This window comes from Antechinus flavipes, chromosome 1, assembly GCF_016432865.1.
Source record: "Antechinus flavipes isolate AdamAnt ecotype Samford, QLD, Australia chromosome 1, AdamAnt_v2, whole genome shotgun sequence".
Classification (NCBI taxonomy): Eukaryota; Metazoa; Chordata; class Mammalia; order Dasyuromorphia; family Dasyuridae; genus Antechinus; species Antechinus flavipes.
The window spans coordinates 724,389,056-724,415,391 of NC_067398.1; the positions used below are offsets into that span (position 1 = coordinate 724,389,056).

At 45.9% G+C, this 26,336-nt stretch overlaps 2 protein-coding genes and 1 long non-coding RNA gene across 4 annotated transcripts in view; 2 read left to right on the forward strand and 1 right to left on the reverse strand.

Annotated features, from left to right (window-relative positions):
* LOC127549068 (zinc finger protein 883-like) overlaps positions 1 to 17,672 on the forward strand; it is a 129,131-nt gene extending 111,459 nt beyond the window's left edge. The window contains exons 3-5 of the mRNA XM_051976862.1: positions 14,211 to 14,337; positions 14,815 to 14,910; positions 15,372 to 17,672. Of these exons, the coding sequence (XP_051832822.1) occupies positions 14,211 to 14,337; positions 14,815 to 14,910; positions 15,372 to 17,176 (2,028 nt within the window). The 3' untranslated portion in view covers positions 17,177 to 17,672. The remainder of the gene's footprint in view (positions 1 to 14,210; positions 14,338 to 14,814; positions 14,911 to 15,371) is intronic.
* On the reverse strand, positions 9,279 to 11,655 carry LOC127545854 (uncharacterized). The gene is made up of 2 exons (XR_007949847.1): positions 10,950 to 11,655; positions 9,279 to 10,786 (listed from the first exon to the last, which is right to left on the reverse strand). It is a non-coding gene; the product is annotated as an uncharacterized LOC127545854 (long non-coding RNA).
* Positions 17,673 to 22,353: 4,681 nt separating the features above from the next.
* Positions 22,354 to 26,336, forward strand: part of LOC127537781 (zinc finger protein 260-like) — a 111,213-nt gene continuing 107,230 nt past the window's right edge. For both annotated transcript variants that reach the window (XM_051978019.1, XM_051971927.1), the window contains exon 1: positions 22,354 to 23,992. In XM_051978019.1, coding sequence (XP_051833979.1) covers positions 23,990 to 23,992 — 3 coding nt within the window. In that variant the 5' untranslated portion in view covers positions 22,354 to 23,989. The remainder of the gene's footprint in view (positions 23,993 to 26,336) is intronic.

The following is a 26,336-nucleotide window of genomic DNA, read 5'->3' on the forward strand; positions in this document are numbered from 1 at the left end:
GGATCTGACCCAGCCTGAGGCTCCTAAAGGCTTTGCTTTCAGATTGTGCAATGGTGAGCTAGGCCGGACTAAGTTCTTCTCAGCCATGTGGTGATCCAAGGCAGTTCCAATGGACTTGGGTTGGAAAATATCATTCATGGCCAGAGAAAAAGCTCTTAAGCCTAATGAGGATCAAAACTAAGTAGTATTTTCACCTTTTTTCTTGTGGGTTTTCCCCTTTTTTCTGATTTTTCTCCCCCACAAGACTCACTGATTATATATGTTTAATCTTATACACATTTAATCTATATGAGATTGCTTGTTGTCTTAAGAAAGGGGGAGAGGGAAAAAATTGTCTCTCAAAATCTTAAATGAATTTTGAAAACCATCCTTATTTGGATCTGGAAAAATAATATATCATAAATATAAAAAATAACTAAACAAGAGAAAATTGCTTTGAATATGTTCTCTGAGCCTTGAATAGAGTGAGAATCAGCTCTTCGCCTCCTTTCCCTGTCCTTGACTGAGCACAAATGCATTTGTTTCAGGGATCGGTGACATTCCAGGATGTGGCTGTGGACTTCACCCGGGAGGAGTGGGGCCTTCTGGACCCCTCCCAGAAGGAGCTTTACTGGGACGTGATGCTGGAGAACTACAGGAACCTGATCTGCCTGGGTAAGAATGGCTCCTCTGGAGCCCCAGGATGGGCTCATGAAGGGCTTATAGAGAAACCCCAGCCCTTGTTCATTTCAGAGGGGCCAAAGCCAGAGTGCTTATGTTCTCCCCGGTCCTAGGTGAAGGGCTTTTGCTTTGTGTGTCTGGAAACTAATTTCTCCCTGGGGTGATCCCCACCCACCCCCAACTCTGTTCCTTCTAGCCAGAGGGACTTGTTAAAGTCCCAGGGCAAGGACTTGGGTCATGAAAGCCCCCAGATACTTCAGAATAGAATGGACTATATGAGTCCTTTGTCTTTCTGAACCCAGTTCCATGATTTGCCCCATCTCTGCATCTTTCCAAGAAACAAAGCAGATTCCCCTTCAGATGTCTCTAGATGCTCCTCCACAGCCTCCCTGGCCTTTCAAGCTCCTAGGGGTCTTTGGATATTGGGCTGTGAGGTGACCCTTCCTTTCCATCACTTTGTCATCACTAGGTCTTGTGGAGTCCAATGGGGACATGATCTCTCAGCTGGAGTCAGGGAGAGCACATGGGATTCCAGTGGATAGTGTCTCAAGTGCTTGCTGGTTAGGTGAGTGAGTGAGCCAGAGTATGTGACACTTGTGTGAGAACCCCCTGAAAATGGGCACCTTGTGATCCTGGACACGACCTTTTTGGTCCTGAACCCTTCCCCCACTCATAGATCTTAGAGGTAATTTTCCTCCACTCCTCTAGTTTGTTTGGATGATGTTGCCTTTTTATATCAAAGTCACTTGGGAGGGACAGGTGGAAATGATTCAGTTCTGTTGGTGCTTTCTAAATGAGCAGTACTGCTGCTCTGTGGGTGGAACATTGAACCTTTTTTTGTTTTTGTTTTTGTTTTTGTTTTTTTTTTTTTTACCTTTTTGGAAAGCCAAGGGGAACTCTGCAGTGGAAGAGTGATATAAAGGTTCCTCATCTTAGACCCGTGGTCACACTCTCAGGACTCCCTCAGGTGTGAGTTTAAGATGAGAAATTTCCTAAAAAAGTACTTTAAGCTATTTTGTTCGTGTTGGTATATGGGAACCAGCAGTTGTTCCTGTTTTCATTAATTTGACATTTTCTGCATTAGTTCTTGAATGTTCACTTAATAAAGTGGTCCTCAAAGATTAGTCCAAAGAATTGTTGGGTTCTCTGAAACTTTCGGAGGGTCTACTAATTCAAAATCATTTTTTATTTCTAATATAGTAAAAAGCTATAAATATAACCCATGTGAACAAAAACTCTTTGAACAGATCCTCGATAGTTTTTTAACAACATGAAGATGATGAGGACAAAAGTTTGAAAACCACTGACCTAATATAATATTGTTGGGTTATATAAAAGAATAGGCCTGGTGAATTCAAAGAAATTGTGGAAATCATCATGATTGATTTCGATTCAAGTGGAAAATTGCTTAAAGTTCTTATAACAGATGAAACATTGGGGAAATTAAAGTGTACAGGAAAGCTTATTCAGGCAATGAAAAAACATTTCTGTTTTTCTTTTCTTTCAGATGGGGGCACTAAGCCTCAGACCAAGAAGTCCACTCCAAAGGTAAGTGTTTCTATGAAAGACTTATCCCAAATGATATCCTTATGGGATGGTCCTTGCACCTCTGAGATGGGAAAAGCCCAGGATTGTTATAGCAAGTTCAAGAAAGAGCAAAACAATGAGGGGAAACATTCTAAACAAGGAAAAGAAATCCAAACAGAAGCTGCTGTTGAAGTCAGAACCTCTGAATCCTGTAAATACAGCCAAACCTTCAGCCCAAAGCCAGTTCTTGTTCCACAACAGGGACAATCTGTAGTAATGGATCTCCATAACAGTGAGAATCAGAGAAGGAGCTTCACCATGGAGTCGGACCAAAGACAGTGCACTCCAATCTCTTCAGAGAAGAACTATTCTGAGGGGAAGAAATGTCAGAAAGCTTTCCATTCTGATTTGGACCACAAAACATCTGGAATTCATGCTGAAGAGCAATTTCATGAAAATGGGAATTCTTTCTTCCTGAACAATGAACTTACTCTAAAGCAGGGAACTCATATGGGAAAAAAGGGCTCTGAATTGACTCCATGTGAGAAGCCACCCTGTGATAAGGCAGATCTGCCTCAACATTTCAGTATTCAGAGTGAAAACAAATCCTATAAATGTTGTGAATGTGGAAGAGCCTTCCGGCAAAAAGGAAATCTTACACAGCACTACAGAATTCACACTGGAGAGAAACCTTTCAAATGCAGTGACTGTGGAAAGGCCTTCCGGCAGAAGACAGTTCTTGTACGACATTGTAGGATTCACACTGGAGAAAAACCTTTCAAATGCAGTGACTGTGGAAAAACTTTTCCTTGGCGCACAAAGCTGATTCGACATCAGAGAATTCACACTGGAGAGAGACCCTATGAGTGTAGTGAATGTAGAAAGACATTCCGATCAAGCTCCAACTTGACTCAGCACCAGAGTACTCATACGAGACTAAAACCTCATCAGTGCAGTTTGTGCGGGAAGGCATTCTCTCAGAAGTCTGCTCTTTCTCATCATGGTAGTGTTCATACTGGAGAGAAACCATATGAATGCAGTGAATGTGGAAAAGTCTTCCAGAAGAAAGTAAATCTCACACAGCACTACAGAATTCACACTGGAGAGAAACCTTTCAAATGCAGTGATTGTGGAAAGGCCTTCCGGCAGAAAGTAAATCTAACACAGCACTACAGAATTCACACTGGAGAGAAACCTTTCAAATGCAGTGACTGTGGAAAGGCCTTCCACCAGAAGACAGCTCTCGTACGGCATTGTAGGATTCACACTGGAGAAAAACCTTTTAAATGCAGTGACTGTTGGAAAGCATTTCCTTGCCGCACAGCGCTGATGCGACATCAGAGAACTCACAGTGGAGAGAGACCCTATGCATGTAGTGAGTGTGGGAGGACATTCCGATTAAGCTCCAACCTGACTCTGCACTGGAGAACTCATACGGGACTAAAACCTCATCTGTGCAACGTGTGCGGGAAGGCATTCTCTCAGAAGTCTGCTCTTAACACTCACAGCAGTATTCATACTGGAGAGAAACCATATGAATGCACTGAATGTGGGAAGATCTTCCGCCTGAAATACGAACTCAGACAGCACTGCAACATTCATACTTGAGGGAAGACTTTTAAGTGCAATGACTATGGGAAATCGTTTCCTTGGAGCGCAGCACTGACCATAGACTCATATTTGAGAGAGAACTATGAGTGTAGTGAATGTGGGAAGACATTCCAAGGTAGCTGCAGCATGACTGAGCAACAGAGAACAGGGGACTAAAACCTCATCAGTGCACTATATGCGAAAATGGTGTTCACACCTTCTGATGATGGTAGTATTCATACTGGAGAGAAACCATATGAATGCACTGAATGTGGGAAGATCTGCCAGAAGCACTTCACATTCACACTGGAGAGAAATCTTTCAAATGCAGTGATGGTGGGAAAACCTTTTTCTGGAGTACAGCATTGTCTCAGCATCAGAGAATTCACACTGGAGAGAAACCCTCCAAATGCACCAAATGTGGGAAAGCCTACACCTCAAATTCAGGTTTTTCCTGACATAAGAAAAAAAAATGCCAGAGAGAAATCCTAGGAGTATAATTAATGGGGGAAAGCAGTCACTCTGATCAATGGACATCTTCAGTACTATAGAGCTCATGATGGAGAGAAACCTCATTAATTTAATTATTGAAGGAAAACACTCTAGTGGACTGATCCAGATTAAAATTTAATTTGAAAATATTTAAGAAAATAAATCCAGTATAAAACACAAAATATATTAGTCTATTGGTCCTCTTTGTCAATATAGAGGATGACCCCATGGTCTTTAGGATGTTATTTTGCTTCACCATTTTCCTTGCTGAGGTCTTGTTTTTAGTTCATCTTTGTTTGCCCAGATGGAAGGGGCTGTTGTTGGCTGGGCCCCCATGTTATTATAAAATCATCAACTCAGATATTGAAAGGAGTTCCTGGAGTCCAGCTCTCTTGTTTTGCAAATGAGGAAATCAGGCCCAGGTAAGGTAAATGACCTTTTCAGGCTTACAGGAAGATGGCTTTTAAACTAGAGATTTATTCAGAGCTTTGAAAGTCAAATATTTGATCCTAGAAGAACTAGGGGGCACTGGGGTGGTGTAGTAGTAATTATTCTAAAGGAAAATCACTTCTGCCACTTGTAGAGGATGAACTGGAGTGGGCAGAAATTGGGCTGGAGATTCAAATAGGAGATTTTATAAAGTTCAGTTGAGTGAGCAGGAGGTCTACAAGAGGTAGCAGAATGGAAGGGGACCTGTGAGAAGACCTATGGAGGCAGAAAGGAGACTTAACCAATAAAGTCAAGGGTGGCACTATCAATGGGGACCAGATGACTAGAATCAATCTGCTCCCCTTGTTCCTCATCCCAAGGCTTCCCCATCCTCTTTCCTATGATAGTATCTCCAGTCATTGCACAGGCAGGTCTTTTCATCAGCTTTCTCTGTCATTAGACCAACAGCTGTTTATTCACCAAGTCACAGTGAATTGCGCCCTTTCTGTCTAGCAGGCCTTGGGTAAAATACTTGAGAGACCCAGAAAGGCCAAAGCACAGGCTCCTTTCAATGGCATGACCAGGTGTGATCCCCAGGGAGCAGGTGTGAAGCAGCACAGGAGGGTCCCTGGTTCCCTTTGAGGCTCAGCTTCAAAGCCCCTCCCTTCTGTAAGGAGCTTTACCTGGTCCCCCCTTTAAGACCAGTGCTTCCTCCCCTCCCAATCCCCCTCACATTCCCTGTGCTTTGTTTCATTTGTATGTTCCCATTTATAGGTTGTAGCCTGATGTATCCAACCTGTATAGATCCCCTAAGCTTTCTTCAGGGCAGCATCTGAGTTTTACCTTTTTTTAATATCCTCAGTGTTGAACACAGTGCCTGTCATCCAGCAGGCACTAAATAAATGCTGGCTTTCCTGATTTAACCCAGTCCTAGGGGAAGCCTGACAGGTTGCATCTCCTTTGAGATTGTCCCTGAGCCAGCAGTTACTGCTGACTCCCCCCAAACATCCCCAGTCCAGTGGCCTCTTCTCAGATATCCCCTACTCAAATTTTCCCCCTCTTCCTAATTTCCCATCAAAGGCAGTACTTGCCTCCTATTCACATAGGCTTTTTAAATCTAGGAGTCATTCTTGCTTTCTCAGTCAGTCACTCCTCCCTTTCCCACAGTTACTCTGTTGCCAGTTCACATCAACATCCACCCTCAGCCAGGGAGAAGCTCTGGGGACTTCCCTGCCTGAGTCATTTCCAGCTTTGTCCCTGAGTCCAAGGGAAGAACCAAAAGTAGGAAATGATGTTTTTCAGTCTCCTTCCCTGTTCCAAACCAAGCTCATGGGACCAAAGAATATCGGAGTTTCTTAAGGGGCTCATTTTACCTGCTTCAATGTTTCTCTTCCTGATCTGGGGGCACATGTATATCCCTGTGTCATCTGCAAGGGACAGCAGGGACTCTGGGGCTGACACAGGCTGTTATATGGGCAAAAATCCATTTTCTTTCCATCATATTTCTAGGCTTCAGACAGGAGTCATTGTGAAGTAGCAAGTTGATAACAGGCCCGTGGCCTAGAAGACTTGTGGTCTTGATGTTCTCATACTTGTAATAACATTTCTGTTATTGAAGTCTTGCAAAGAGCTGGATGTATTATCACAGGTGATTCACAATCACCTCTGTGAAGTAGGAGCTAGCATTGTCCCCATCTCATGGATGGGGAAAGTCATAGAGCTAGTAAGTGTCTGAAGTAAGTTCAGAGCTTTTTATAACTCCCATTTAAAAACTTTTAATCCTGATCCCTCCTCTCCGTATCTTGTGTTAACCTTGGGCTATTCAGTCCCACTCTGACAACTTGCAGCTCAGAGTGATTCTAAGTGTTATCACTGGCCATGAATTACTTGGGAATCCCCTTATCTTCCCACTTTCATTGCCCCATTCCGATAACTGAGTATTAGAGATGTATAAGAGAATCCCAGAGAAGCAAGGGCACTGTAAGTTTATCAGATGCAGGCTTTTACAGGGCAGAAATACCCCTTCATGAGGACTCTTCCATAGACTTGCAGTTTCACTGGCCCCGGCAGCCCAACATGGCCCAAGTGACTGTTCTTGAGAAGTAACCAATCTTTGGGGATTATAAGAAACTTCAAAAGATATCTAGCCTAATCTGTACTAGAAAGGGAATCCCAGCTTCAGAATCCCCTACACAATGTAAGCTTCCACTTAAAGGCTCAGTGAGGGATACCTCCCCACCGCCTCCATTTTACCTCTCCCCATTCTGTTTTAGATCAGCTCTAATTGTTGGGATATTTTCTTCCTGTATTATTGACACTTTCATCATCTCGATCATTTCTTCCTTTTCTATCTTTCCATGATCAGACTTCAAACCCTTGGGAACATCTTATGCCTCATGAACCTTAAATTTTCTTTTCTGGCTTGGATATGTTTAGTTCCTTTGATTAGCGGGTCTATGATCTTCAGCCCCTTAACATGTCTGCAATCCTCCATTACTCTTCCTCACCAGCTTTCCTCAAATGATGGGGAATACAGGAGGAAGAGCACTGGAGATTGATTTGGAACCAGCATGTAGCTGATTTTATATTGTGCTTATAAACTTTACATGATCTTATTTGAGCCCCAACCCAATGATGTGGCTTGTGCTGCATGTTGAACAGTTATTATATGGCCAGAGATTCCTTATTCTTTTGTAACTGGTTCACAGGGGAAAGTTATTTCCTTTATAGAGCATGAGAGTTTCAGCTTGATGGTGTTGAATAGGAGGTCGTATCTCTCATCCTTCCTTCTGTCAACATGGATATTGTCTTCTTAACTCCACTTGTAGATTATAATGCTTGAACTAGCTCTCTAAAGGATCTTGAGACCAGCCTGCATTCTTGATTTTAGAAGAGGATTAAAAAGACAGGACTCACTTGGATGGTCAAACATAGAGTCTATTTATTCCAAATTCTCTCAGCCCTATATACCCTAATAACTTAACTATGGCATACTGTAAACGTGGACCCCATCAGCAACTTGCTATTGTGTGTCGATGTCTCTTTGCCACTTAGTATCACTTTGCTTTAATTATAACATAGATTGTAATGGTCCCCTGACTTCTCAGAAAGGCAGAGTGCCCTTAATGAAGATGGGGAGCTGTGAAGACCGCATTAGTACCCTGGATACTTCAGAATCAGTTGGAATCGGGATAAGCAAAAGTTTTTGATCTTTATTCTTTGTTGAAGGGAGAGGAGAGAGAGTAGACCCAGGAATCTCCTCTTTCTTCTATGCCGGAAGTCACTTTCTCTTGTCCTATTCCACCCTCTAATTCCTCCTCCGAGTCTCTCTATACCCAACAGATTGAGCCAGCACAGAATAGTGGGCAGGGCCATTCTTTCTCCAATTATATGCTAATAGTGTATTCTCCAACTGGTAATTAGCCTTAAGTGCACCGACTTCAGTGCATCAACTCTGTTTCAGCCCATTACAGGGAGCCAAACCAGACTCTGCAGCAGGATTTCTTTTACTGAACTAAAGGGACTTATACTGCATCTAAGGTTCCCCAGTATCTGTGGTCTTCTACAGCAGATAACAGAAATCAGGAGAACCTCATATTCTGAGGCCAGTCCTGCTCTATAAGCCATCAGCCCTCTCCTAGGGACACATTATAGAACATATAGGCACTGATCTACTTGGATTTGTTTCCTGATGTGCTCAGTTCTTTTTGCCTTCCTAAAAAAGGACTTACCTTTTTTATATTACATATGCTAGGAAAATGAAAGCTTCTTGAAACTGGAGATTGTTGGCTTTTTTGTATTGGTGTACCCAGTGCCTTCTGTGAATTCGAGCACAAACAAGGTTTTATCCAACATTTAGCTCTATGCTAAATGAAGGAAGGAGAAAGAACAGCAAAAATACTTCCCGCCCTCAAGGTCATATCCCATAATGGGAGACACTATTGAAGGTCATTCCATAAAAGAGAGCCCAGATCATCTCAATCACCAGTCCAGTGGCAAGAGAAAAATCAAGATGACTGGTGATGGCTGGAGATGCAATGCGTGCCCTTGATGTCTTGGATAATTAACATACCACAGTATGCAGTGTTTGCATTGGATCCTGTAGTAGGTCTGTATTCCACAGAAATATAAAAAAGGGGGGGTGAGCGGAAGGACCTATTGGTACAAAATACAGCAGCTGTCTTTGTAGTTTCAATGAATTAGAAAGTGAGAAGATGCCCATTCATTGGAGAATGGCTGAATATATTATTGTTATTTGATTGTGATAAAATATTATTATGATATCAGAAGTGAGGAGCAGGATGCTATTAGAAAACTGTGGAAAGACAAGAACTGCTGAAAAGTGAAATGAGCTGAACCAGTATAACACTGTATACAAATGCTCAATAGTGAGTGGTTGAAGACAAAGCTGAAGGACTCATGATGAAAAATGCTATTCATATCCAGTGAATGAATTGATGGAGTCTGGATGTAGTCTGAAGCATACTTTTTCTTTTTCTTGGCAGTTTTCTTTCACAAAGTGATTAACTTGGTAATATGTTTTGCAGGATGGCACATATAAAACTCGTCAAATTACTTGCTTTTTCTTTTTTTTAAAATAATTATAACTTTTTATTGACAGAACCCATGCCAGTTAAATTTTTACAACATTATCCCTTGCACTCACTTCTGTTCTGATTTTTCCCCTCTCTCCCACCACTCCCTGCCTCAGATGGCAAGCAGTTCTATACATGTTAAATATCCTAGATACAATATATGTGTGCAGAACCAAAGAGTTCTCTTGTTGCACAGGAAGAATTGGATTCAGAAGGTAAAAATAACCCGGGAAGAAAAACAGAAATGCAAATAGTTTACATTCATTTACTTGATTTTTCAAAGAAATGCTGGAGGAGAGGGAAAAATGGGGTAGAGAATTTGAAACTCAATTTAAACAAAAATGTTAAAATTGCTTTTACATGTAATTATGGAATAATAAACTATTAAACTTTTTAAAGGAATCAAATATTCAAGGAATTTAGGAAAATTGGGACACTAATGGATTGTAGATGGAGTTGTTAATTGATCCAATTAAGGAAAGCAATTTGGGATTATGCACAAAGAGCTATAAAACTGTGTATACCCTTCCTGCAGTACTTGCTGACCTGTCTCCCAGAGTGATTTAAAAAACTAAAAATGAAAATGAAAAATGAAAGGATCTATTCATACATACGTACATACATATATCAGTTTTTTTTTTTTTTCAGGGGTGGCCAAGAAATGGAAATTAAGAGAATGTCCTTCTATTGGGAAATGACTTAACATGTAGTACCATAGATGTAAAGGAATACTATTTGTAGTGTAACAAATGATGAACATGCAGATTCCAGAAAATCCTAGAAAGACTTACAAGAACTGAATGTGATGTGAGCAAAACCAGAACACTGTAAACAGTAACAATAATATTATCTGATGAAGGTTAAGCTCTTCTCTGCTACACAGTAGTCAAAGATAATGTCAAAGGATTCATGATGAAAAATGTTATATTTTCAGAGAAAAACTGATATTTCTCTGTTTACAATTGAAGTACATTATTTTTTACTTTCTTTGTGTCTTTTTTCCTTTTGATCTGTTTCTTCTTTTACAACATGACTAATAAGAGTTATGTTTTACATACATGACTGTACATATACAACCTATTAATTGCTTATGACCTTCAGTGGGGATGGAGGAAGAAGGGAAGAAAAGTGACCATTGAGAACCCAAAGTTATTTAGAAATGATTTTAAAAATGTAATTGGGAAAAAATACTAAGAAAGTTAATAATTAAATTTTATAACATAACAGAGACCTTAGTGATATAAGCATTCCCTGGTACAAGGTCACTCAGGCACTTCACCCAAGGAGGACTCTTGTAGTCTTAGTAGTCTGCAAGAGTCATGAGCTTCTTGGCATTTAAGGGGCCCGTTGGAAGTCCACCCTTAAAACCCAAAGGTTCCCAGATAACGGGGAGCAGGATGGATGCCTGTGTCAGACAAGATTTGGGGCCCGTGGGAAATCTGCAGAGCTTATGGATCCAAGGTGAAACTTTGTGCCGGGCATCCTGCCAAATCCTGGGGATAAAAGGACAAAAAAGAACAAGTCAGTCCCCCTGAAGGAGCAGCTATTGTATGTCAGCTTCAGGATGTCCCATCCCCCTGTTTATGGGCCTATAATCTGGAGCTTTCCCAGTCTCCAATGGAGTGAAACCGCGCTGAGTGCTTCAATGCCTTTTACCTTGAGTTCTGAGCCCTGTTTCAAGCTCCTTTAATGGGAATAGAATGCCATGGAGAGCAGCTACGCCCTCTGGGAAATTCTCCAGCTACAAAAGGCTCCAGGCCGAGGCTGAGCAGGAGGGAGAGCTGGGACGGGGCGCACGGTTTCTGAGCACCTTCGGGGGGCGTCCTCTTCCCCAGCGGGGTGAGCGGCTCTTCCGAGGCAGGGACCCGGTCCCGAGGGCTCAGGGAAGGACCCCCGGAATCGCAAATGGGTTTTTGTTGGATGCTCATGGTCTGCTATGACTCTCCTTCCCCCAGTGCTCGGGCCTCGGTCTCCCCCGGAGCCCTCCCTCCCCCAGCCGTGACCACGACCTCCTTAAGCCCGTTCTGCTTAGGTCACCCCACTCTTCAGGGCCCGCCCGTGGCTCCCCGTTACTGCCCCGATCCAACAGCGCTTTGGAAATGTTCCGTCTCCTCCCGGGTCAGGGGCTGCTTTTCCTGACGTCAAGAGCCGCCCTTGGCGAGGCTGCAGTGGCCCCGAAGAACAAATGGAAGGAAATGCAGCAGAAAGGATGCGGCCGGGGGATGGGGAGGGCGGCAGGACCTGCCTATTCTCCTCCCACCCCGGGGGGGGCGCTGCAATTACATGAGGATGCTAGTTTGAGATGCGGGGCGAGGGTCGGTGTGGGAAAGCCCGAGGTCGCGGTTTGCTGGCGAGGGGAAAGGCTGAACCTGAAGTCCGGAGCCAGAAGCGGCGCCCGGGGGGTTTCCTGGAGAGGCGGGAGGGAAAGTGGGGGGAAGAGAGGGGAGCCGGTCTCAGCTGGGTCTTGCACCCGCGTCCCTTTCTGTCCGCCTCTGTCCCCTAATCCCGTGAATCAGCCTTGGCGGGGGCGGGGACTTGATGGCTGTCGGCGAGCGTCAGCGCGTTAAGCGGAACAGGGCCGCGCTTCCGAGAGTGCGTGAGTCCCGTCGGGCCTGGAGCTTTAGGGGCTAAACCACAAAGCCCCTAATGTACCACGTGTCCGCGGCGTTCTTACGCGTCAGCGTGGTTATTATGTGTCAATGGGGCGATTAGGTGCACGGGGTTATTACGTCTCTGCTACTGAAGCTCTAGGACACATTTGTATCCCTTAACTGCGGGTTACAGAACTGGGGATTATAGCGCGTGCCCTGTGGCTCCGCCCCCTCACTCCTGGGGCCATTGTCACTGCCTCTCTCCTTCCCCCCTCCCCTCCTGACTCAGTCTCGGGCCATCCCGGGAACAGCGACCCAAACCAGAGCTAGAATTCCCGGAAAAAACTGCTGGAAGTGAAATGGGGCTCCGAAGGGGAGCCTGGGGGCGGGCCACCGGCAGCGGCGACCTCTCTGATTGGCTCAAAGTTCCATGCGCGGCGGGAAGGAGAGTTTGCGTGTGAAAGAGGCGAATTCCCGCTTCCCAGCTGCAGCCCACGGAGAAGGGCCGGCGTCTGAGACCGCCCCGCCTCCGGCAGCCAGCCAATGGGCGCTCGCCCAGCGCAGTGAGCGACAAGGCGAACGCGGAAGTTGCTTCTATATCCTCAGTCCGGGAGGGGTCCAGAGGCCTCTGAAGTCTCTTTCCCGTGTGTAAGCCAGCGCTGCTCTTGGGTCCAGGACAAGGTGAGGCGTCTTGGACCCTCGCCCTGGCCCCACCCCTCCCTAGCCTCTCCTTGCCTCCGCTGTCTGGTCTGTGAAATGGGGCAAAGCCTCCCCATCCCAGGGGCACAGCCTCCCCATCCCAGGGCGACCGCCCCTCCCCTCCTTCCTTTCTGCTCCCCTTCCCTTTCTTTGTCCCTTCCCTTCTCTCCTCTTTTTTTGCTCCTTCATTTTCCTCCACTCCCACTTTCTTCCTCTCCCATTTCCTCTTGAACGAGATGAGGGGAGATCCCTCTCAAGGACAACCTAAGTCCCCTCCCTGCTCTCCTCCCATACTTCAGTCAGACACGGGCAACTATGCGCTTATTGGCAAGTAAAGTTTCTTGGGTAGTTCTCGCCCCTGACTCTTTAACAAAGCAGAGGGAGGTTTCAGAGTTGAGACGGACAAAAGGCCAACCCTGTTCATGGCTCCTTGTTCCTTTCTAGCTCAGCCTTCCGGGACCCCACATGCCGGGTACAAGGAAGAGCAGGGCCATCCTGGCCCCTACGTTCCTCACCATTAGATCCCCACAAGTGAGTAGCACCATCCCCTTCCTGACAGGTGTCCTAGGTCCTAGAGGGCAGACAGCCCCTTTCTCCAAAGCTCTCACACCTCAGGCACCTGAGACCTTTCAGTCACCAAGTCCCAGTGCTTTGAGTCCTTCCTGTGGGCCAGGGTCACAGATGAAATCCTCCACTTGTGTTCGTGGCTTTTCCTTTCACCATATATTAGTGTGTGACTCCTCCATGCTTCCTGGGATCCGCCCAGACTAGCCCGGTTTCTGTTCCTTGCACATGACCCCCCCATCTCCTCTGCCTTGGTTCCCCCTCCCCAGCTGGAATGTTTTTCTCCCCTCACTTCGTCCCTCTGGGAGTCTCTGGCTTATTGTTCTAGCTTCAGCTCAAGCCCTGCCTTTCCCCCATCCCCTCCTGCCCCTCAGCTGCTCAGTGCCTTGCCATCCCCAGGCTGTTTTTGGGCTTGTTGCCTCCCCCAGTGGACTGGGAGCTCCCTAAGTCAGGGACTGTTTTTTCCCTTTTTTTGTATCCCCTGGAATTAGCCCAGAGGTTGGCCCAGGGGAGACCTCTCTGAGTGCTTATTGACTTGAAAAGAAGATTCATTTGTTACTTGATTCAGGCTCTGGCCCAGCCTGAGGCTCCTAAAGGTTTTGCTTTCAGATTGTGCAAATCTAGGCCAGACTTAGTTCTTCTCAGCCATATGGCGATCGAAATGGACTTGGGTTGGAAAACGTCACTCATATCCAGAGAAAAAGCTCTGAAGCCTGAATGAGGATCACTTTTTTTTTTTCTTGTGGTGGTTCATTTTTGTGATATTTTCCCCCCACAACACTCATTGGTTGTATATGTTCAATCTTATATAGATTTAATATATATGAGATTGCTTGTTGTCTTAAGAAAGGGGGAGAGGGAAAAAATTGTTCCTCAAAATCTTAAATGAATTTTGAAAACTATCCTTATTTGGATCCGGAAAAATAATATATCATAAATATAAAAAATAACTAAACAAGAGAAAAATGCTTTGAATATGTTCTCTAAAGCTTGAATAGAGTGAGAATCAGCCCTTCCTCTCCCTTTCCCCGTCCTTGACTGAGCACAAATGTATTTGTTTCAGGGATCGGTGACATTCCAGGATGTGGCTGTGGACTTCACCTGGGAGGAGTGGGGCCTCCTGGACCCCTCCCAGAAAGAGCTTTACTGGGACGTGATGCTGGAGAACTACAGGAACCTGGTCTGCCTGGGTAAGAATGGCTCCTCTGGGGCCCCAGATGTCCTCATGAAGGGCTTATCGAGAAACCCCAGCCCTTGTTCATTTCAGTGGGGCCAAAGGCAGGATGTTCATGTTCTCCCCGGTCCTAGATGTAGGGCTGTTGCTTTGTGTGTCTGGAAACTAATTTCTCCCTGGGGTGATCCCCACCCTCACCCCCAGCTCTGTTCCTTGCCAGAGGGACTTGTTAAAGTCCCAGGTCAAGGATTTGAGTCATGAAAGCCCCCAGATACTTCAGAATAGAATGGACCAAATGAGTTCTTTGTCTTTCTGAACCCAATTCCCTGATTTTTCCTATCTCTGAATCTTTCCAAGAAACAAACCAGATCCCCCTTCAGATGTCTCTGGATGCTCCTCCCCAGCCTCCCTGGCCTTTCAAGCTTGCTCCTAGAGGTCTTTGAAGATTGGGCTGTAAGATGACTCTTCTTTTCCATCACTTTGTCATCACTAGGTCTTGTGGAGTCCAATGGGGACATGATCTCTCAGCTGGAGTCAGGGAGAGCACATGGGATCCGAATGGATAGTGTCTCAAGAGCTTGCTGGTTAGGTGAGTGAGTGAGCCAGCATATGTGACTCCTGTGTGAGAATCCCCTGAAAATGGGCACCTTGTGATCCTGGACACGACCTTTTTGGTCCTGAACCCTTCTCCCACTCATAGATCTTGGAGGTAATTTTCCTCCACTCCTCTAGTTTGTTTGAATGATGTTGCCTTTTTATACCAAAGTCATTTCAAAATGGACAGGTGGGGTAGGGACAGGTGGAAATGATTCAGTTCTGTTGGTGCTTTCTGAATGAGCAGTACTGCTGCTCTATGGGTGGAACTTTAAATTGTTTTTTACTTTTTTGGAAAGCCAGGGAAACTCATCATCAATTTCTTTGAATTTGATTTCAATTCAAATGGGAAAATGCTTAAAGTTCTTATAACAGATGGAATATTGGGGAAATTAAAGTGTACAGGAAATCTTATTCAGCTAATGAAAAAGCATTCCTGTTTTTCCTTTCTTTCAGATGGGGGCACTAGGCCTCAGACTAAGGAGTCAACTCCAAAGTTAAGTGTTTCTATGAAAAACTTATCCCCAATTAGATCCTTATGGGATGACCCTTGCACCTCTGAAGTGGGAAAAGCCTGGGAGTATTATGGCAAGTTCAAGAAAGAGCAAAACAACGAGGGGAAACATTCTAGCCGAGGAAAAGAAATCCAAACAGAAGCTGCTGTTGAAGTCAGAACCTCTGAATACAGCCAAACCTCCAGCCCAAAGCCAGTCCTCTTTCCACAACAGGGACTCTCTGTAGTAATGGATCTCCATAACAGTGAGAATCAGAGAAGGAGCTTCACCCTGGAGTCGGACCAAAAAAAGTGCACTCCATTCTCTACAGAGAAGAACTATTCTAAGAGGAAGAAATGTCCGAAAGCTTTCCATTCTGGTTTGGACCACACTAAAACATCTGGAATTCCTGCTGAAGAGCAATTTCATGAAAATGGGAATTCTTTTCTCCTGAACAATGAAGTTACTCTAAGGCAGGGAACTGATATGGGAAAAACGTGCTCTGAATTGACTCCATGTGAGAAGCCATCCTGTGATAAGGCAGATCTGACTCAACATTCCAATATTCAGAGTCAAAACAAATCATATAAGTGCAATGACTGTGGAAAGGTCTTCCAGCGCAATGTAAATCTTACACAGCACTACAGAATTCACACTGGAAAGAAACCATATGATTGCACTGAATGTGGGAAGATCTTCTGCCTGAAATCAGAACTTAGACAGCACTGCAACATTCATACTGGAGGGAAGCCTTTCAAATGCAATGACTGTGGGAAAGCCTTTCTTTGTCACACAACGCTGACCATACATCAGAGAACTCACACTGGGGAGAGACCTTATGAGTGTAGTGAGTGTGGGAAGACATTCCAATCAAACTCCAGTCTGATTCGGCACCAGAGAACTCATACGGGTCTAAAACCTCATCAGTGCTGCGTGTGTGGGAAGGTGTTCTCTCAGAAGTCTGCTCTTACCAGTCACAACAGTATTCATACTGGAGAAAAGCCTTTTAAATGTAAAGACTGTGGGAAAGCCTTTCCTTGGGGCAAATCACTGACCTTACATCTGAGAACTCACACTGGAGAGAGACCCTATGAGTGTAGTGAATGTGGGAAGACATTCCAATCAAACTCCAGCCTGACTCAGCACCAGGTAACTCATACGGGACTGAAACCTCATCAGTGCACTATATGCGGGAAGGCATTCTCTAAGAAGTCTACTCTTACCATTCACACCAGCATTCATACTGGAGAAAAGCGTTTTAAATGCAGTGACTGTGGGAAAGCCTTTCCTTGCCGCACAACGCTGACCATACATCAGAGAATTCACACTGGAGAGAGACCCTATGAGTGTAATGAATGTGGGAAGAAATTCCAATCAAATTCGAACCTGAATCAGCACCGGATAACTCATACGGGACTAAAACCTCATCAGTGCAGTGTATGCGGGAAGGTGTTCACTCATAAGTCTGCTCTTACCAGTCACACCAGTATTCACACTGGAGAGAAACCTTTTAAATGCAATGACTGTGGGAAGATCTTCCGTCAGAAGTCATATCTTACACAACACTTCAAAATTCATACTGGAGGGAAGCCTTTCAAATGCAGTGATTGTGGGAAAGCCTTTGCCAGGCGCACAGCATTGAATCAGCATCAGAGAACTCACACTGGGGAGAGACCCTATGAGTGTAGTGAGTGTGGGAAGACATTCCAAACGAGGTCACACCTGGCGCGGCACCAGAGCACTCATATGGGACTGAAACCTCATTAGTGCAGCATGTGTGGGACGGCCTTCTCTCATAAATCTCTTACTCATCATGGTAATGTTCACATTGAAGAGAAACCAAATGAATGCTCTGAATGTTGGAACATCTTCTGCTGGAAGTCAGACCTTACACAACATTTCAGCATTCACACTGGAGAGAAACCTTTCAAATGCAGTGATGGTGGGAAAGCCTTTTTTTGCAGCACAGACTGCTGTGCTGTCTGAGCACAACTCGATATCAGAGAATTCACACTGGAGAGAAACCTTACAACTACACAGAATGTTGGAAAGCCTATACCCAGAATTCAGGTCTTTCCTTACATAAGAGAATACATGCCAGAGAGAAATCCTAGAAATCTACTTAATGGGGGAAAGCAGCCCCTCTGATCAATGCACATTGTCAATACTATAGGATTCATGATGGAGAAAAATCTCATTAATTTAAACATTGAAGCAAAACAATGTAGTGTGCTGATCAAGATTAAAATGTAATTTGAAAATATTTATGAAATCAATAAAACTTAAAAAAGATGTTAGTCTACTGGTTATCTGAGTCAATATAGAGGATGATATGATAGTCCTTAGAATGTTGATATTTTGCTTTCCCATTTTCCTTGGTGAGATCATCTTGTTTTAGTTTATCTTTGTCCAGAAAGAAGGGACTGTTGTTGGCTTGGCCCCTATGTTATTATTATAAAGTCATGCACTTAGATGTTGAAGGGACTCTCTGGGTGGGAAGGGGGCAGTTTGCAAATGAGGAAACTAGGCCCAGATAAATAAGTGACTTCTCAGGCTCACACAAGGATGACCTTTAAACTAGAGTTGAGGTTTATTCAGAGCTTTGAAAGTCAATATTTGATCCTAGAAGAACTAGGGAGCACTGGTGTGGTATAGCTGTAATTGTTCTAAAGGAAAATCACTTCTGTGACTTGTAGAGGATGAACTGGAGTGGGCAGAGGTTGGGCTGGAGATTCAAACAGGACACTTTATAAAGTTCAGGTAAGTGAGCAGGAGGGTCTACACGAGGTAGCAGAATGGAAGGGGACCTGTGAGAAAATCCATGGAGGGGGAAAGACTTAGCCACTGAGTGGGTAGAGTTAAGTAATAAATTGTTCTTTTTGTTGTAGGAGACACAGCAATGGTTAGTGTTTTGAGTGATTATACATGGTCTGCATCAATTTTGGTGTATTCACCTAAATAATATGATGGGACTATATGAAGTCTAAGCATGGTGAATTCAGGTAAATTTTAGAAATGAGAATTTATTTCAGGTCAGGGGAAAACAATGTACATTGCTTGTGACCTCAGAATATTGGAGAAAGCAATATATATAGACAGACCCTTATTTGTCAAAGAAAAAGGAATGTTTTCACTTTTTCTTTCTTCCAGATTGGGAAGTTGGGCTTCAGACTAAAGCGTAAAGTCCAAAGATGGGAATTTCTATGGAAGATTCATTCCAGCAAATATTCTCATGATCCATGCATTGCTGAGATGGGGAAAGCTTAGGAGTGTTATGGCAAACTACCAAAAAAATAGAGCAATGAAGAGGCACATTGCAGACAAGTAAAAGTTATCCAAATGGAACCTCCCAATGAAGTGAGAGGTTTCGGATACAGAAAATACACAAAAATTGCTAGTTCTGAGTCAGTCTGGTTTCCATAACACGGATTATCTGTAGTAAGGAATCTCCATGAAGGTGATATCCAGAGAAGGAGCCATGGAGTCAGATCAAAGACCGGTTAAGTATTCTAACATTATCCAGTGTCAGAAAGCCTTCTGTTTTGATTTGGACTCCATTCAAGAACATGGAATTCATGCTGAAGAGAAACTTCCTGAAAGTGGGAATTCTTTCCTCCCAGTTATTGGACTTACTCTACACCAGAGTATTGACACAGGAAACAAGTATCATGAATTGATTAAATGTAGGAAGACATTCTGTCAGAAGACAGATCTTACTGGACACTCTCATACTGATAGTAAAAAGAAATCTTATGTCATGGAGGTGGAAAGGCCTTCCAGCATAAGGAAAATCTTATGCAACCCTTCAGAATTCAACTGGAGACAAATTTTTTGAATGCAATGAATGTGGAAAGGCCTTCCACCAGAAAATAGATCTCATAGGACATTATAGGATTCACACTGGAGAAAAACCTTTTAAATGCAGTGACTGTGGGAAAGCCTTTGCCCGGAGCACAGCCCTAATACTACATCAGAGAACTCACACTGGAGACAGATTCTATGAATGTTCTGACTGTGGGAAGACATTGTGACAAAGCTCTAAACTTTGTCTGCACCAGAGAACTCAGGAATAAAATGTCATGTATGTGGGAAGGCGTTCTCTCAGAAATTCATTCTCACTCATCACAGTTTTATTCATAGTGATGAGAAGCCCTATGAATGCACCAAATGTAGGAAGGCGTCCCCAAGAAACTCAAAACTTTGTCAGCACCAGAGAACTCATCCAGGAATGAAATCTTTTGATACTGATCCCACTAATATTCATAGCGCAGAGAAACCATATGAATGCCCTGAATGTGGAAAGATCTTCTGCCAGAAGACAGATCTCACAACACACTACAGAATTCATACTGGAGAGGAACCTTATAAATGTGGTGAATGTGGGAAAGCTTTCCCCCAGAGAACATCACTGAATCTGCATCAGAAAACTCGGGCTGGAGAGAAGCCATACGCCGGCAATAAATGTGGAAGGGCCTTGGCTCCAAATGGTCCAAATGCAGGTCTTTCAGTGCATAATAGAATGTAGGCTGGAGAGAAAGCTTATTAATGTGCTGAATAGGGGAAAGCATTGTCCTGCATTATAACACTAAACTCAGTTATAGAAATCCTGATGGAGAGAACCTCATCAATATAATCAGTGGAGCCATACTTTTCTCAGAAAGACTCTCCTTGATACCTTTACTTAATATTGATAAGGAACCATGAAACAGAATGAATGGGGAGAGCCCTTCAGTTTGTGTTGGAGAACCATTTCTCTTAGGGAGAGGGGAGAAGCAAAAGGGGCAAATACTTTAACAAGTGGCAAATGTGTTTTCCTTGACAATATTTAATTATTAATCAGGAGCTCTTAATTGAGGAGGGGAGATTCAGTGTGAATGACAGTGATTTGTCCAAACAATAAAGAGACCCTCAATAAAACACACACTGGTCCATTAGCCAGAGCACCAGCATGAAATATGAGGGAGGTTATAGTAACATAAAGTAGGAATGATTAGAACAGTATAGTGGCTGCATGAGCGATTATGCATGATTTAATAGCAGCTTAGGAAGTGGTCAACATTCAGGTGTCTTAGGGTTTTGTACTGAGCCATATACATTTTTTATCTATCTTGAGATAACATGTAACACACTTTGTAACTTTTAAAGGACGATACATGTATTCATGTTAAAGGCATAGATAAACATGCACATCAAACTTATTGATGGATCAAGAAAAGTAGCTTGCTTCTGACCTTTTCCCCTAAACACCTTTGAAGAAAGCTAGGGATTCCCAGAAAAGAAAGGAAGGAGAGGGTTTTTCAGGCTGGTAGAGTAGGTGAGATACAGATCTCTCTAAGTCAGTTTGACCTGAGAGGTTCCAACTCCTAAGGTAGGTTGGGGGATGGGAGTGAACTGAGAAACCAGGAAAGCACATGTGTTTGTTTGTGTATGTCTATAGATGTTTGGTTGTCTGGGTTTGAGAGTTATTTCCCCAGTTTCCCTTAAGTGAAATGAGCTAAACCAGGACAACATGGATACAAATGGTCAATAGTGAATGATCCAAGATAATTCTGAAGGACTCATGACAAATGCTATTCATATCCAGAGAATGAACTGAAGCATACTTTTTCTTTTTCTTGGCAGTTTTCTTTCACAGTGTGACTAACATGGTAATATGCTTTGCAGGATGGCACATATAAAACCTCTATCAAATTACTTGCCTTCTCAAAGGAATGGGGGGAGGGGAGGAATTGGGTAGAGAATTTGAAACTCAAAAAAGTTAAAATTATTTTTACATGTAATTATGGGAGAATAAACTGTTAAACTTTTTACAAAAGGATCAAATATGCAGGGAATGAAGGAAAATTTTGACACTAATGTACTTTAAGTGGAGTTAATTGATCCAACCATTCTGGAAAGCAATTTGGAACTATGCCCAAAGAGCTATAAACTCTGCATATCTTTCCTGCAATACCTGCTGGTCTGTTTCCCAGAGTGATTTTTAAAAATTAAAAGGGAAGGATTTATTCATATAGACGTACATACACACATTACCTTTTTTTTTTTTTAAATGGTGGCCAAGAAATGGAAATTTAAAGGTAATCCATCAATTGGGAAATGACTTGACAACTTGTAGCATGCAAATCCAGAAAATCCTAGCAAGACTTATAGGAACTGAATGTGATATGAGCAAAACCAGAACACTGTAATCAGTAACAATAATATTGTCTGATGAAGTTTTAAGCTGTTCTCTGCTATACAATATTCCAAAACAATTTCAAAGGATTCATGATGGAAAATATTATATTTTGAGAGAAAAACATTTCTCTGTTTACAGCGGAAGTATGTTATTTTTCACTTGTGCCTTTTTTTCCTTTGCTCTGTTTCGTGTTTTACAACATGACTATATGGAATTATGTTTTACATACATGATTGTACATATATAATGTATTACTTATGATCTTCAGTGGGGATGGGGGGATAAGGGAAGAAAAGTGACCATTGAGAACCCAAATTATTTAGAAATGATTTAAAAATGTAATTGGGAAAAATACTAAGTCAATAAGTAACTTCTATAACTTAACAGAGGCCTTCGTGGTATAAGCATCCCCTGGTACAAGGTCACTCAGGTGCTTCCCGAAGCAGGACCATTAGTAGCTTTAGCAGAAAACAAGGGTGATGAGCTTCTTAGCAGTGACCAGGTCGTTGGGATCCCGTCCACCCTGCACTTCAGACACAAAGGCCCTCAGATAACGGGGAGCAGGAGGGATGCTAGTTTCAGGCAACATTTGGCGCCCTCGGGAAATCTGCAGAGTTTATGGATCCAAAGTGAAACTTTGTGCCGGGCATCCGGCCAAATCCTGGGGATAAAAGGACAAAGAGCCAGTCCCCCCGAAGGAGCCAGGTATTGTATGTCAGCTTCAGGATGTCTCGCCCCCCCCCCCCCCCCGAATAAAGGCCTATAATCTGGAGCTTTCCCAGGCCCCAGTGGAGTGAAACCGCGCTGAGTGCTTCCCTTGCTTTCACCTTGACGTTCTGAGCCATGTTTCAAGCTCCTTTAATGAGAACAGAATGACGTCGAGAGCAGCTACGCCCTCTGGGAAATTCTCCAGCTACAAAAGGCTCCAGGCCGAGGCTGAGCTGGAGGGAGAGCTGGGACGGGGCGCACGGTTTCTGAGCACCTTCGGGGGGCGTCCTCTTCCCCAGCGGGGTGAGCGGCTCTTCCGAGGCAGGGACCCGGTCCCGAGGGCTCAGGGAAGGACCCCCGGAATCGCAAATGGGTTTTTGTTGGATGCTCATGGTCTGCTATGACTCTCCTTCCCCCAGTGCTCGGGCCTCGGTCTCCCCCGGAGCCCTCCCTCCCCCAGCCGTGACCACGACCTCCTTAAGCCCGGTTCTGCTTAGGTCACCCCACTCTAGCGCACCCTCGTGGCTCCCTGTTACTGCCCCGATCCAACAGCGCTTTGGAAATGGTCCCTCTCCTCCCGGGTCAGGGGCTGCTTTTCCTGACGTCAAGAGCCGCCCTTGGCGAGGCTGCAGTGGCCCCGAAGAACAAATGGAAGGAAATGCAGCAGAAAGGATGCGGCCGGGGGATGGGGAGGGCGGCAGGACCTGCCTATTCTCCTCCCACCCCGGGGGGGCGCTGCAACTACAGGATGACGCTTGTTTGAGATGCGGGGGGAGGGTCGGTGTGGGAAAGGCCGAGGCCGCGGTTTGCTGGGGAGGGGAAAGGCTGAACCTGAAGTCCGGAGTCAGGGGGTTGGAGAGGAGGGAGGGGAAGTGGGGCAGGGGAGGGGAGCCGGGCTCAGCTGGGTCTTGCCCCCGCGTCACTCTCTGTCCGCCTCTGTCCCCTAATCCCGTGAATCAGCCTTGGCGGGGGCGGGGACTTGATGGCTGTCGGCGAGCGTCAGTGCGTTAAGCGGAACAGGGCCGCGCTTCCGAGAGTCTGAGTCCCGTCGGGCCTGGAGCTTTAGGGGCTAAACCACAAAGCCCCTAGTGTACTGTGTCAGTGGCGCTCTTACTCGTCAATGGGCTGTTACGTACACGGGATTATTACGTCTACGGGGTTATTGCGTCCCTGTGCTACTGAAGCTGTATCCCTTAACTGCAGGTTATACAAAATTCCTGGGCGCGTGCCCTGTGGCCCCGCCCCCTCACTCCTTGGGGCCGTCCTCACCGCCCCTCCCTTCTTTCCCCTCTTCTCGTGACTCATCGCCGGGCCAACCAGAGGACCGATGATGAAAACCACAAGAGCTAGACTTCTCGAAAAAACTGCCAGGAGTAAAAGGGGGCGCCGGAGAGGAGCCTGGGGCGGGACATCGGCAGCGTCGGCGCCTCTGATTGGCTCAAAGTTCCATGCGGGGCGGGAAGGAGAGTATGTGTGTGAAAGGCGAATTCCCCGTTCCTCACTAGCAGCCTATGGAGAAGCGGCGTGGTCTGAGAACGCCCCGCCTCCGGCAGCCAGCCAATGGGTGCGCTCCCAGTTCAGTGAGCGACAATGCTGACGCGGAAGTTGTTCTAGATCCTCTATCTGGGAGCTGCCCGGAGGCCGCATAAGTCTCTTTCCCACAGGGGCTGCAGCAGCGGTCCCGCGCCCTGGACATGGTGAGGCTTTTGGGATTCCCGCCCCTCCCTGGCTTCTCCCTCTCCTTGCCTCAGTTTTTCTGGTCCGTGAAATGGAGCAAGGGCCTCTGCATCCTTGGGTGACCGCCCCTCCCCGCCTTCCTTTCTGCTCCCCTTCCCTTTCTTTGTCCCTTCATTTGCCGTTCTTCCTCTCCCATTTCCTCTAGAAGGAGGATAGTTGTGAAAATCCAGTAAGGCTTCATCTCCTTCAGTAGGAGGGGCCAGAAGGTCCTTGCGCATTGACCCTCAGTCCCCTCCCTGCTCTCCGCCCACGACTTCGTGTTCTCCCTACTTCAGTCAAACACGGCAGCTGAGCCCTTATTGGCCAAGGGCAGCTTCTCGGGGAGTTCAGGGGTCTGGGGTAGTAAGACGCTCAGCCAGTGGGGGAGGGGGTGTTTGCTTTGGGGACTATTTAAAGCGTCAAGCCTGTCCCCAAAGCTGCCCCCTCTCCCGGGTGCTTGCTCCAGCGGGGGAACACCGGCTTCTCTCCGGAGCCAAAGGAAACTTGCTTGGCTCCCGGAGATCTCGGCGACCCCTGGGGGGCGGGGCTAGTCGGACCGCACGACTTGGTGAGTGAGGGAACTCTTGGGTACCAGACCTGACTCAGGCAGCCCCCAGGGCCCAGGCGCTTCTCCTGGCTCCCCAAGGTAAAGCGGGCCCGGAGCGGAGAAACTCAGGGCAAGGGAAAAGGAGACACTCCTGGGGGAGGACAGAACGGTCCCGCCACTTGCTGCCCGGCCACCGAGGCGAGCCCCCGGGAGCCGCGCGAGTCCCCGACTCTGGGGGGCGCTCTGGGCGGGACGCGGCCTTCTCTGGTGACTGCGGCCCAGCGGGGACAAGGGCCGCGCTCCGCTATTGGAGCGGGTAGATTCCGGCCACATTCAGTGGGTGTGGCCCGGTCCCGGCGGCCCCCGGGGAACCCAAAAAGGGTCAGAAAGTGCCGGCAGATGGTCCCTGGGGGTAAGGAACAGAGCGCCCAAACATAAAGGAAAAGCGGGAGAAAGCTGCTCGGGATCGTTTTCCTGGGGCAGCCACAGCGTGGGCGGAGGCTCTGCGGGGCCTGAGTGTGGCCGCCTGCGGCTGGGGAAATCTGGTTGTCAGTGGTCCAGAATCTGCTCATCCCCAGGAGGCCCGATGTGCGGACTCTGGCTCTCTGGCCCCATCAAGCTGAGTAAGAATTAAATGAAAATGCTGTAGAGGGGACTAGCCATGGGACCCATTGTCACCTCCGGCTCCTCCGTACTCGGCCCCACCTCGGGAAGCCTTGGCCTCCAGGCCCGAAAGGGAAGGACTTAATTCCAGCAGCCCCTCGGGGGCCCAGAGGGCACAGGGGGATTTAAGTCAGCCCACCCCACCCAGGCCCACAAAGGGCCTTCTGCTTCCCCAGGAAGGAATTGGAGCAAGTTCAAAGGGATATCCAAAGTTTCCCTCTTCCACAGCCCCAAACCCCAAGTCCCAAATTGTGTCTCTTTAAGAGAAGTTCTCTGAGCTCAGGGAATATGTGAATGCTCCCCTGGGTGCCACAGAAGTCAGGACCTTTAAGAAGGAAAGGAGCCCCCTAACAGAAGATCCCACCGGGCTGGCAGAACAATGTGATCCATTTCTGGGGCCTAATCTTTTCACCTGGGGAGAACTCATGTCTGTTTTGAATTCTCTCTTCTCACAAGAGGAGAGGGGACTCCTTGAGGAGCAGCTGTGAAGGGGTGGGACAGCAGACTCCCTCCAGGGGCAGGAGCAGTCCCTGCTGACAGAAATGCCCTTTAGTAGATCCGAATTGGGATCACAATATGGAATAATAAGAGCCTTTCCTGTCTATTGGAGGAGGCCCCGAAGGGGCGTGTTTGGAGGGATGATGAGAAACAAAAGCACATCCAGACTGTGCAGGGAATTGCAAAGGATGCAGAAAAACCCCACGGACAAAGCCCCAAGGAAAGGAGACTGAGATATTGAGGAAGGAACAGGAGGCTTGCTGTTGCTGACAACAGAAAGCCTTTGAGATGTTGGGGATGTCCAAAAGTAGGGCATATACAAACAGACTGTCCCCGGCAGGGGCTGGAACAGCAGATATGTTCCCTTGTTAAGCTTGATAAAGATTAGGGGAGTCAGGGGGCCCTGAAAGACTCCCACCTGGAACCCTTGGTAAATATAAGGGTGAGACCCCACCAGGAGATTCTTAGTAGACACGGGGGCATCTAGATCTTCAGGGACCTGTTTGCCTGAGGGGGTTAAATTATCTAAGGAGACCCTGGTGATTTCTGGGTTAAAGGAGAACATTTGCTTGTATACGGGAAAAGGGAGACATCGGGCAGATTTCTGCTCCTCAGAA